The following is a 12,782-nucleotide window of genomic DNA, read 5'->3' as shown; positions in this document are numbered from 1 at the left end:
CTCCATGTTTTAATTGTGAGCAGAATCTGACCCTAAAATGGAATCTGGGTATACAGCCCCAAATCCTCAGCTGCGCCGGAGCTTTGTCTCTGTCCCACTTAGGACTATTTGCGCTGCCTTGTTGGAGATCAGAATCTGAATCTCAGTAATCTTATTGAACTAGGCCTTAAACTCCTTTCGAGTTTTCTCTTTGAAGAAAAATGTCTGTCAGTTTATTTTAGTGAGCATTGAAAAGCATGCTAGGCACCAGCATCAAAAAGCATGCTAGGCATCGAAGAGGTAGTCCCAGTCCCAAAGAGCTTAAATGCTAATAAAGTCTACTTTTGAGGGCAAAGGTACTCATGTGCATAAGAGTTTGCAGGACTGGAATATCCCTAAATAGAAAGACGGAAGGGAGAAGGACAGGAGAATGGAGAGCAAGGATTACAAGAACAGGAGCATGAGTTAGCACAGTTTCACTGCACACATCTAGTGTTTTGGGGGGGGGTTTGCTATTAGGTGCTGTGGTACCCCAGTATAGCACATTTTCTCAATGTCAATTTTGCCTGTTTCCATTTAGTTAGTTTTAACCCTTGCAATTTTATTTTCAAAGCTTGCTCTGAGAGAGAGGGAGGAATGTACGTGGGGTTAGGATACAGAGCCTAGTCAATGCTATTTCTAACTCTCCTTCCTTTGCTTTGTAAAGCCCAAACCCCATGTACAATAGCTCAAAAAAAGGAGCTCCATTGGGTTTGAGTAGGGGGCATGATGCTACATGGCTGGCACTCTGTCCCCATTTCTGTCTGTGCAAGAGAGAGCAACTGGATTAGGATAGCAGAAGGGGGCAGTCCGGCCTTTACGTAAATGATTAGTTCACATCTTTCACTAAAAGCCAAAATTAATAATTCCATTAATGTAATTTAGATTAGTATTAAATGAGGTCTAGAGGCTGTGTTTATTTCTTACTCATAACTATTGTATAGTCTTCTGTCCAACCAGATTTTGTTGAGTAGAGGGCAGCACTTCATTTCTGTTCCTTAAGTATCCTCAAAATTTATTTTTTTCTGGAAAATGAAATATTGCCTAAATCAACATATTTGCTAGCCATTCATTCATTCATGTGTATATGATATATATTAAATATATACATTGCTGTTTTCTGTCATATCAAAGCAATCAACCATTTTGAAACTAAGGGACTTGACTGTATTGTTTTGGTGTACTTTAATTTATTAGCAAAACGTGTTTTGTGGTGACAGATGATTGAGGTATTATTATTTACATAACAGGTGTTAGCTGAGGGACTAATAGTTGTGAATAATGTTCATAATTCCTGATTCAAAGATGGAAAAGGAGTAGTGTAAATCTACTGGTGACTATATTAGAAAATATGTGGTAGTTGAAAAACATTGCCTTTTTCCTGCTCCCTGCTGCAGCCTGTAGATCCAGTGCCCAGAAAGTATACAAATACCTGGTGGAGGTCCACTGTCAGGGAGCTATGAATCCTTCTGTATATAGTGCACATTGCCCCAGTTCCAGATATGGGCTGGTGCAAAATTTGCACCTACAGGTTACCTCTTGGGATTTTTTTACTTCTCCGTTATTGGTTAGTTAAGGTTCATTTTTAGCAATTGGTGAAGTATTGAAGCAGAACATAAAATCCCCCAGAAGGAGTGGGGGAAAACATCCCTTTGACTAACTAGGAGTTTTAGTGCTAACTATCCACCAGCTTACTCTAATTTTGTGCTTTATAGGACTGAACATGCAGCTGTTTTGGGCGCGCAGATTGGTAGATGCCTGGCGCATTTGTACATGCAAAATTAGGGACTAGCTGAAAATTGCACAAAACATTCTTGGGGCTCTTTTTACATTATTCACCAGCTATGTGTATATGTTGCAAATGTGGGTGTTCATGAATTGTTCAGTAAATTCTCCCAAGCCGGAGTTATGTCTTGGTGAAAAATTTTATAATTGGGCCCTCCTTTGGATAAAGAGATGTTCACTTCCTGTCCTAAATTGTGTGACATTGCAGTTTTCTGTTTAAACCTGGCCACGTTTCTGCATGGACATGGTTGCAATAGTGGTGCGTAATATGATCTCTAGTCAGGCTGAAACCTGGGTCCTCTGTTTATATATGATTGCTGTGTCTGTAGAGCAGTGGACTCGAGGACCCCTATTTTGACTTAAAATTTTTCATGGACCCCTCCCAAGACTGCTGCTCAGCCCCAAGCCCCACCCCCACTTCACCCCTTCCCCAAGGACCCACCTCTTCCCACCCCTGCTCCACTCCTGCCCCTCCTCTTCCCTGCCTCTTTTTTCCCCCTCCCTCCCAGTGCCTCCTGCACACCATTGAACAACTGTTCCCTGGTGTGCAGGAGGTGCTGGGAGGGTGGGGGAGGAGTTCATTAGCAGAACCCAGGGACCCCAGTTTGAGAAACGCTGTGGTAGAGTGTTATAGCCCTGTGGGATGAAAGGTGCTATATAAATGCAAGATGATGATAATGATTATAGATAGTCATTTAGCTGTTTAAAAAACACCCACTCCCTGACACCTCTGACTTAACTAAAAAAGTAAAGCGATACTAGTTAACATACACTACGTATCTTGGTCTGAGATACTTTCCCTTGCATCAACTGCTAATACCCTAGTATGTTTAGATAACCGTGTAATTGTTTAACAAACTCGTATGCCTTTTTGCTTTGCAAACTTAATCTCTCCCTGATCTTCAATTTACTCTTATTGCAACACTGTTGTGTATCTATATTTTGTATCTTGTATATATGCCCCTCTTCTTTGTGGGGAAAGATAACCTGTATGAAGCAGGTGAAAAGACAGCAAGATTTACATTTTGGGAAGTCGGGAGGCGAATGGGAAAATGTCCTTTAGGTAAGTAATCAAAGTGAAAAAGAAAAGTGTTTTGTCATATACTGGCATGGACTTAGCTGTTGAATTATCTCTGAAAATATTTACTATGTTCTACTGTACAGAAGATCTTAGTCTAGGGCAATCTCCATTTCCCCCATCTCCCCCCTGCGCAAATATTTACATTACTCTTTACATTAGAGACAGACATATCTGTGGATATTCTTGCTCTCTTATGCTATTTTTGTATCCTTTACATAATTGTATAACTGAGTGCTTCTATTAATATGCAAAAGAGTCCAGGAATGACTTTTATTTTTTAATTTACTTTATTTATTTATTTATTTATTTCAGGCTTTTCCAATAATAAATCTCATCTGAATACAGGCTGCTGATTCTCCTCTGTCTCCTATTCACTGTGGAAAAGGCAGAGCTATTTTTAACATTTACACAATTTAGATAGATGATTCTTCATTCTGTGTGGTTTGAAGCTAAATCTGTAGAGCCTTTCATAATCATATCCTTTTTATGGTTTGCTTGAATTTGATCACAGTTGCTGATTTCATGCATTGATAATGAAGGCTTAGGTTGCCTGTTTCTAAGCATAAATCCATCTCAGACTTCTACTTTGATAGTGCTCTGTGTTTCAGTACGCATGAAGATATAGAACTGAAATTGCTTTGCTTTCTTTACAAATGACTCAGTGTGCTTGTCCTCCTTCCCTAAAATGTTGCCAGCGTGTAAAGGATTTTCAATGAGCAATGCAATAAGCCAGCATCTGGGAAGGTTTGAAGCTGCATTGGTATAACAGTGTACTGTCACACAGATCAGGGCTGGAGCCAAGACTCTGTAGCACCGTAGATCATATTGGTCACATACTGGAAGTTTTGTTTATCTAACTTGGTTGCTATTTAAGCTGGTTAAATAGTATTGTCATAATGTGGAGTGGACTTCCTAGTAGAGGTGAGCATGATTTTATTATTAAACTTTTCTGGATAGCTTTGAGATTTCACTACTAGATGCTTACATGTTTGGCACTATTTCTGTGGGTATGTCATTTGTATTCTAGTTATTACAGTGGCAATGATATCAGATATACCTTGCCTTTTTGTTGGGGGGTTTTTTAATGTAAAAGTAACTCAGTAAATATATGTGGTAAGCCTCCTTCTTTCTTTGCTTGCTGTTTGCAGAGGATACCTTACCAGTAGGTGACTTCCTATGCATTTTAAATATTTCAGAACGCGTCAGTGATACTATATGATTTGCTGATCATTATAGAAGTAAGCTAATTAATAGTATGATTTGTACACCACTGGTCACAAAGAAAGCTGTTCTTAAATGCATTAAATCCAATTTTGAGTCATGATATGAAGAATATGAGACCAATGGTATTCATGAGATAAACTAAGAAAGTAAATGAAATAAACTGCATGCTGGAGTTGACTTCTTATATAAACCTGACATTATTAATGTTAAAAGTTATGACCTGTCAGGTACAGAACAACTTCCAATAAGTCATTGGCTCTGACAACTTGTTTCATGAGGGAGGTATAAAATTACTGTCACTGATGTCTAACCGTGCTTTAGTTAAATTTGACATTAAATCCAGCAAGTTTTATTTTAAAATAGGGTGCTGAAGCTACTGTATGAAGTTTATATGAGTAAATCTTAAGGTATAAAAAGACCCTACAGAGCAATAAATAGCGTGTAGCTATATAAAAAGCTTGGACCAGAAATTTTACCTACAACAAAACCACTAAATTTACTTAATCTGAAAGTTACTTATTAAGCATTACAGTCCTGCTAATGTGCTCAGTCTATGTTGAAACTGGCTTTAATTATGCAGAGATGGTGGTATTAACTTGTTTAATACAGAAAAAGAGAGTTTAAAATTATTATGATTGTATTCAAAATGGTATTTTGCTTGCTAAAATGTCTGTTTATGTAGACTAGAGGTTTTCTTTGAGGAACTCACACAGCTCATGTGTCTTCCTGCTAAATTTATTTATAAGGCAGCTGTTTTATAGCTTTCAGCTGTAAAGTTATAGATAAGTGTGTATTTGTTTGACAGAAGATTCGAGAATTTCCATTTACTGCCAGTACATGTAAAGCTTGGCTAAGCAGACTGCATCAGGAGCTCACTATTTGTATTAGCCAATCTGTCTTTGCAAGTCCCAGGGCCACTATCTTGCTAGAAGCAACTGTGTGCTTTTGAAAGCATGAAATTAGTTTTATACTGAGCACATGGTTTCTCATTTAGCACTTCTTTTTATGGTAATGGTCAATTTATAGTTTGCTGCCAGGATTTCAGTGTTCTCTCAAAGCTGATAGCTTCTGCTAAGGTGTCCTTTGGAGATAAAAAAGAGAACCCAATTAGACCCTAAATAGGAGAGAATTCTCCCCATTGACCCAATTTATTCTTCTTATTATTTCAAAGTTATTTTATTATGACAATCTTTCAGATAATCCACATCAAAATACATTTTCCTGCCATAGCCTGTTCATGAAATACAAAAATTAATACATTGTCTTGTTTGTGCATAGTTTTGTAATCAATTTGTAATAGGTTGCCTTCATGAGGTTGGCAATATTATTCCTTTTGTCTATTTTTTAATGTATCAGGAGCACCATGTGTGTGAACGTAAAATAGATGGTGCAAGGTGTATATGTTTTTGTTCTATGTTGCTATGTAGTTCTGTAGACTCCAGACTGGAGTTTTTAAATCTAATATGATTGGTGTTGGTTAAATTATAGGAATAAAGGAAAATGGCTGTAAACAGTTATTCTGCCCCACACTCATCCTGAAATGCATTTTACCCTTAACCTGGTGAAACTGCTTTTTATAAATGTTTAGCTCTGTTTAGCTCTTTTCCTTTGAAAGTGAAATTTTCACTATGCTAAATTATGCACTGTTTCCATAATTGCAGATGCTGTCAGCTAGAGGTTAAGAAGCTAAAGAGGTTAACAAATGTTGAATTTATTTAGTACTAGGCTGCTTTCCTTAGGTTAGTTTGGCCACTTAATGCTGTTAATTCCTTTTGAAAGCAAGGCTCTCAGTTCTGTGCTTATTTAATAATGGTCTCCCTCCGTGCTTTGGAATAAATCTTGCAATAAGATCAGCTTTTATAATACAGTATATACTTATGTGCTGTAGTTTCTCTCCAAGTGGCAAATCCTGCCCCTGCCTCTTGCCCCTTGGAAGACCCAATAGGCAGTGGAACTGCTGCATTTCCTCTGTGTGGGTGACGAAGGTAAAACATGAGTAGCTCTTTCTATACCTGCGTGAGCTTAGAAAGTGGTGGAGGTACAAGCTGGTTGATGTAAAAGTAAGTTGGTACACCAATTGTATGCTCCCCTGCCTCATGGAAAATGGAAGGGTGCAGAAGTTGTGAAGACTACTAGACAGTGGGAGGAGCCACAAAACACCATTGCAGTCTAGGGAAAGGATTCTGTCTGTACCTGGCAGCCACAGAGCTCCCTGCACCAAACCTGTGTCTGGGTTGGCCCTAAGAATTGAGGATTAGATACAAACTGACACAGTTAGGTTTTAGGTAGGTTTAAAAATATGGTTGCTGTCATTTTCAGACCTTTAAATTCATTGCTCCATCATTTTTCTGTAAATGCTCAAAGCATACCAAGCAAAAAATGTTGGTGCTTACATTTAGAAAAAGGTGTGCTGCATATACCAGTCGCACAAGCTATTAAAGAAAAATACTGTTTTGTAAGTACAGTGCATTTTTCTTGCTTTGTTCTTTTTGGACTTATCAAGTATTTTTATTGTTATAAAATACATGCTTGCCAAATTACAGGCAGGCTAGTTCTTTGTTCCACAACTTTACGTTGTGAGTAAGCTGTTTTCAACTTCAAAGATCTTACATCCTCTTAAATGTTTAGATCACTGCATAGCTCTCCTTCTGCCAGTTCACACTGATGAGTAGTGAGAGAATCACTTTCCAGAACACTGGTAGTGTTGGGCAAGAAGCAGTTTGTTTCCTTGTTGGGAAATTTACTGCATTGAGACAGTATTGAAGGGTGCTATTTTTGTATGGTGGCTTGCATTTCCTATGAAAATTTTCATAAATTTTTAATCATTTTCCTTTAGGAAAAAAGTGTATTGATATATAGGACCTCTGAGGATTGAGAGAAATCTTTTGGATAAGCAACACCCCATTCTGGGTTTCTTGATAAGAATCGCTGTGGGATACAAAAACACTGTAAGTGAGAAAGGAGAAGTGATTTTGGGGAAGTGGCCTGGGGTTTATAAAGAATCCCATTCTGCACCCTCTCTGCGGGCTGGAGAAACACCTGGAAGGAGTTAGGCTGTTAGAAGTCTCTCCTGGAAGGTTAGGCCAAGTCTTGGGCTAGCCCCTGAAAAGGGTTCTTTGTGCTCAAGAAGTGCAGTTTTCAAGAGCAGTTGAGGTCCTGGAATATGAGGCAGTTGAAGTATCCTAGGTCCAGCACCTTGAAAATAAGGAGTGAATGTATTCAATGGGAGACAGCTGAGGGAGTGCAGTGTGAGGCTGATGTCCTCAGCAGTTGGATTGTGTACCAGTTTCAATTTTCTCAGAGCTGATTGTTTCAAGTCCAGTTAGATTGCATTCCTATAATTAAGAGAAGTCACAAAGGCATGTGTTTATCAAAGTCATGTCATCATTAGCAAGGATGGGATTCAGTCTTCCAGTCAGTGATGATAGCAGAATCCACAAGAAACATTCTTCCATGTGAGAACTTTGCATCAGGAGGGTCCAGAAGAATTCATAGAATCATAGAAGAGTAGGGTTGGAAGAGACCTCAGGAGATCATCTAGTCCAACCCCCTGTTCAAAGCAGAACCAACCCAACTAAATCATCCCAGACAGGGCTTTGTTAAGCTGGGCCTTAAAAACCTCTAAGGATGGAGATTCCACCACCTCCCTCGGTAATCCATTCCAGTGCTTCACCACCCTCCTAGTGAAATAGCTTTTCCTAATATCCAACCTAGACCTCCCCCACTGCAACTTGAGACCACTGCTTTTTTGTTCTGTTATCTGCCACCACTGAGAACAGCCTTGCTCCACCCTCTTTGGAACCCCCCTTCAGGTAGTTGAAGGCTGCTATCAAATCAAGTCTCTTCTGAAGACTAAACAATCCCAGTTCCCTCAGCTTCTCCTCGTAAGTCATGTGCTCCAGCCCCCTAATCATTTTGTTGCCCTCCTCTGGACTCTTTCCAATTTGTCCACATCCTTTTGTAGTGGGGGGCCTGAAACTGGACACAATACTCAAGATGTGGCCTCACCAGTGCCGACCAGAGGGGAATAATCACTTCCCTCAATCTGCTGGCAACGCTCCTACTAATGCAGCCCAATATGCCATTAGCCTTCTTAGCAACAAGGGCACCCTGTTGACTCATATCCAGCTTCTCATCCGCTGTAATCCCCAGGTCCTTTTCTGCAGAACTGCCGCTTAGCCAGTCGGTCCCCAGTCTATAGCGGTGCATGGGATTCTTCCGTCCTTAGTGCAGGATTCTGCACTTGTCCTTGTTGAACCTCATCAGATTTCTTTTGGCCCAATCCTCCAATTTGTCCAGGTCACTCTGGACCCTATCCCTACCCTCCAGCATATCTACCTCTTCCCTCCCCCCTCCTCCCCGCTTAGTGTCATCTGCAAACTTGCTGAGGGTGCAATACATCCCATCATCCAGATAATTAATGTAGATGTTGAACAAAGCTGGCCCCAGGACCAACCCCTGGGACACTCCACTTGACATCGAGCCATTGATCACTTCCCATTGAGCCTGATGATCTAGCCAGCTTTCTATCCACCTTATAGTCCATTTATCCAATTCCTAAACTGCTAACTGGCTTAACTTTTTGTGGGGATGCACACCCAATTAAATGAAAGCAAACTGTAGCTATAAGTTCTGTAAGGTGCCTCCCTCTGCCTACAGGCATAACGTCGGTCTTGCTAGGATTTATCTTCAACCAGCTCTTGCTTATCTATGTGCTGATTTTAGCCAGATGTTGGAAAAGCTGGGTGTCAGACAGTACTGTTCTTTGCATTTGTAAGTCCAAGTTCTTTGAGTGCTTGCTCATATCCATTCCATGCTAGGTGTGTGCGTGCTGTGTGCACAGTTGCTGGAAATTTTTCCCTCATTGGTATCCACTGGGCCGGCTCGAGTGCCCTTTGAAGTTGTGTGCACGTGCACCAGTATAAAGAACACCACTGGCCCTGCACCTTCTCACTTCCTTCTTACTGCCTGTCATGGTTGCTGGAATGATCCTGCTTGCTGTGGCAAGGTTTCTTTCCCAGTGGTTGGACTTTCTCTGTTCATATTCTGTAGAGTTATCACAGTTAGTGCATGTAGCTCTTAAAGTTAGCGTATATAGCAGTGTTAATAATTGTCCTTAACTTTGGGACTTTTTTGCTTTAGGGGCTTCAAGCCATGCTCTTCTTGCGGCAAGCTGATGCCAGTTAGTGACCTGCACACTAGCTGTCTAAAGTGTCTGGGGGAGTCTCACATCAAAGAGAAGTGCCAGATCTGCAGGGACTTCAAACCTGGCACCAGAAAGAATAGGGACATTCAGCTGCAGGCTATTCTCATGAAGGCAGCCCTCAGACCTGTCTCAGAGCCAAGCCACTCTGAATCGGTGCAGAGTACTTCGGTATCTGTGCAGAGCACTCCTACAGAATCTTGTTCTTCCTGGCACCATTCTCCATCCCTGGTGCCAAGGAAGAAACCTAAGAAACAGCGCACTAAGAGAGGGCATTCTCCGGTGCCGAAGAGAGACAAGCAGGGACAAGCCACTCGTCCTCGTCCTCCCCCCCCCCCCCCCGAGCCACTGATGGCTCCACAGACTTTGCCTAGAGTACTGAGTCCAGTACAGGACTACCACCAAATCCCAGGAGCAGCCCCGGGGCCAGGTGTTTGCTGACCCTTCGACACGGGAGGTCTTTCTGGTGGTGAAGAACCTGCTGTCCCTCCTGATGCCACTGACCCATCAAGGACCCTCACCAGCCAAGGTGACTGGGGACAGAAGGGAACAAGGTCCGACAAGCTCCTTCCCAGTACAGACCACTGCGGCACAGTCCAGAGGCAAGCCCTCCATACTACTGATGCATTGGTCACTATTCTGACATCGGTCTCCTGGCACTATCTGGTGGTGGAAATAAGTACTGCACTGCCATGGTCTCCAAGGGAAGAATTCTCTTTGGAGTCGGAAGGGGAATCCTTCACTCCGTCCAAGACCTGCATTCCTCCAGACTTCGGTACTGACCCTCCTGCCAGCGTCTGGCCACTGGTTGATGCAGTGGCAATATTGAAAACCTTGGTTCTCGTGGTACTGGGGCTCCCTTCCAATTGCTCATACTTGCTGTCAGAAAGGTAGGCTACCACCTCTTTCTATCCAGCACCAGACTTCGACTCTGGCACCAAGCCCAGTGCGAACATCTAGGAAGTGGTCACAATGGACGTGATGGAAGCAGAGGAAGAGGAGGGAGCCCCTCTTCCAGCACAGGCCTTCTCCTCCTCATCCCCGGATGAGGCAGTTGCAGGCCCTAGTACTCTGCTCCCTTAAGACGACTTCAGGGCCCACCAGGACCTCCTGAAAAGGGTCTCAGTAAACTTGGGCCTGGAGGTGGAGGAGCTTATGGAACTGGCACACAACCTGATTGACATCCTGGCTGCAGCTACTCCCTCCAAAGTGGTCTTGCCCATAAACAAAGCAGTATTGGGCCCCGTTAAGGCACTCTGACAGACCACTTCTTCCCTGTTCCCCATCTCAAAGAGGCTAGAGAAGAAATACTGTGTCCCAGCAAGCAGGTTCAAATACCTTTTACTCGCAACCCTTTCCCCCTGAGATCCCTGGTATTGTCGGAGGCAAATGAACAGGACAGACAGGGTTAGTAGAGTGCTATCCCTCTAAAATAAAGAAGCAAAGCTGGACTAGACCTGTTTGGATGCAAGGTTTATTTGGCTGGTTGTTTCCAATTACGTATCTCCAACCACCAGGCTTTGCTGGGGAGGTATGATTTTAATCTGTGGGACTCGTCCAAATTTAAAGACTCTCTTCCTCAGGAATAGAGATAAGAATTCACAGCCATCCGTGAGGGCAAGATTGTGGCCAGGAACTCACTTCAGGCAGCTTTAGTTGCGGCCAACTCGGCAGCCAGGACTATGGCATCGGCAGTCACCATAAGGCACTGTTCATGGCTCAGATCTTCTGAAATCCTTCACTAGGTTAAGCAGCCTGTCCAGGAAATTCCTTTTGAAGGCATCCTAGATCTGCCTCGACTCAACATATATCTCAAGAAACTGAGGTTCCACATAGTTTCCCTGGCTTCCATCATTCCCTCCCTGGATCCAGGAGACTAGTATGCCGCCCTCATTGTAAAGGACACTTATTTCCCAATCTCTATTTTTTGGAGTTGCAGAAAATTTCTCAAGTTTGTAGTTGGTCAGTGCCACTACCAATTCACCACTCTTCCATTTGGCCAATTGGCAGCCCCACGGGTGTTCACGAATTGTATAGTGGTAGTAGTCTTCCTCCAGCATCGAGATGTGCAAGTCTACCTGTACCTTGACGACTGGCTGACCAAAGGTCAGTCGCAGACTCAGATGCAGCGTAGCATCAGTATAATACAAGCTGCCTTCCATGCGCTGGGTCTGTTGATAAATGAGCAGAAGTGAACCCTGGTCCCAATTCAGAGAACAGAGTTCATCGGGGCAGTGCTCGATTTGACCCATGCTAAAGCCTCCCTACCTGAAGCCCAATTCTGAGCTATGTCAGACATGATTTCCAAGGTTATGGTCAATCCAATAACTGCTTGGGTCTGCCTCAAACTATTAGGTCCCCTGGCGGCATGTACCTGCATGGTGCAATTTGCGAGGCTATGCTTCAGACCCCCTACAGATGTGACTGATGTCAGTCTAATCCCCAAGCAGACACCACCTGACTCAATACTCTCAATCCCTCCTCCAGTTCTAGTTTCGCTGACATTATAGGAGAGATGCAGAATCCATAATGGAGGGGGTACCATCGATAACCCTAGTCTCGGACGTGTCAAACCTGGGATGGGAAGCCCACCTCATCAGTCTAAGGCCCTCTGGTCCCAGGAAGAACTCTCCCTGCATTTAAATGGCAGGGAACTCAAGGCGGTATACTTGGCTTGGCAAGTGTTCCTCCGCAGATTTTGGGCAAAGTGGTGCAGGTCCTGACAGACAACACTGCATCAATGTTTTACGTCAAGTAGGGAGGGGCTTGATCTTCAGCTCTGTGCCAGGAGGCCCTCCGGCTGTGGGTCTTCTCTGTGAATCATGCCATTCATCTCAAGGCATCACATTTCTCGGGAGCCCGATATGCACTGGCAGATTGCCTCAGCAGATCCTTTTCTTCTCACCGTGAGTGGTCCCTTCACCCAGAGGTTGTCAGTGTCATCTTTCAGAGGTGAGGGCCTCCTCAGGTGGACCTGGTTGCCTTCAGACAGAACAGGAAATGCCATCAATTCTGTTCACTGCTCTGGCACAGCACAGGCTCCCTCTCCGATGCCCTAGTGCTCTCATGGGTAGACCACCTAATGTACGCCTTCCCACCTATCCCCTTGGTTCACAAAGTCCTCCTAAAAATCAAATGGGACAAGGCAAAAGTTACTCTGATAGTACTGGCGGGGCCATGCCAGCATTGGTTCGGTATGCTTCTGGACCTCTCAATGGCAGCTCCACTCGCGCTCCCAATCTGCCTGGACTTGATTTCACAAGGCCATGGCTGGTTGCTTCACCTGAATCTTGCCTTCCTGCACCTGACTGCGTGGTTGCTGCATGGCTGAATCCTGAAGAGCAGGCCTCCTTGGATTAGGTTTGACAGGTCTGGCTAGGTAGTAGAAAGCCTTCCACCAGGGCTACCTACCCAGCCAAGTGGAAATGTTTCACTTGTTCAGCCTCCTAACGGAATCTCTCTCCATCCCGA

The 12,782-nt window shown here is 43.3% G+C and overlaps 1 protein-coding gene across 3 annotated transcripts in view; it reads left to right on the top strand.

Moving 5' to 3' along the window:
* The window catches only part of ZNF385B (zinc finger protein 385B), a 311,286-nt gene that overhangs the window by 55,799 nt on the left and 242,705 nt on the right, over positions 1 to 12,782 (top strand). The window contains exon 1 of one of the 3 annotated variants that reach the window (XM_048868909.2): positions 3,555 to 3,805. The exons of the other annotated variants lie outside the window; for them this stretch is intronic. Coding sequence (XP_048724866.2) covers positions 3,781 to 3,805 — 25 coding nt within the window. The 5' untranslated portion in view covers positions 3,555 to 3,780. Of the gene's footprint in view, positions 1 to 3,554; positions 3,806 to 12,782 lie in introns of those variants that run through there. 3 annotated transcript variants of the gene reach the window in all.

The sequence above is a fragment of the Caretta caretta genome, chromosome 11 (assembly GCF_965140235.1).
Source record: "Caretta caretta isolate rCarCar2 chromosome 11, rCarCar1.hap1, whole genome shotgun sequence".
Taxonomy (NCBI): domain Eukaryota; kingdom Metazoa; phylum Chordata; order Testudines; family Cheloniidae; genus Caretta; species Caretta caretta.
The sequence above is the reverse complement of the archived record's forward strand: the minus strand, read 5'-3'. Positions and strand labels throughout refer to the sequence as shown.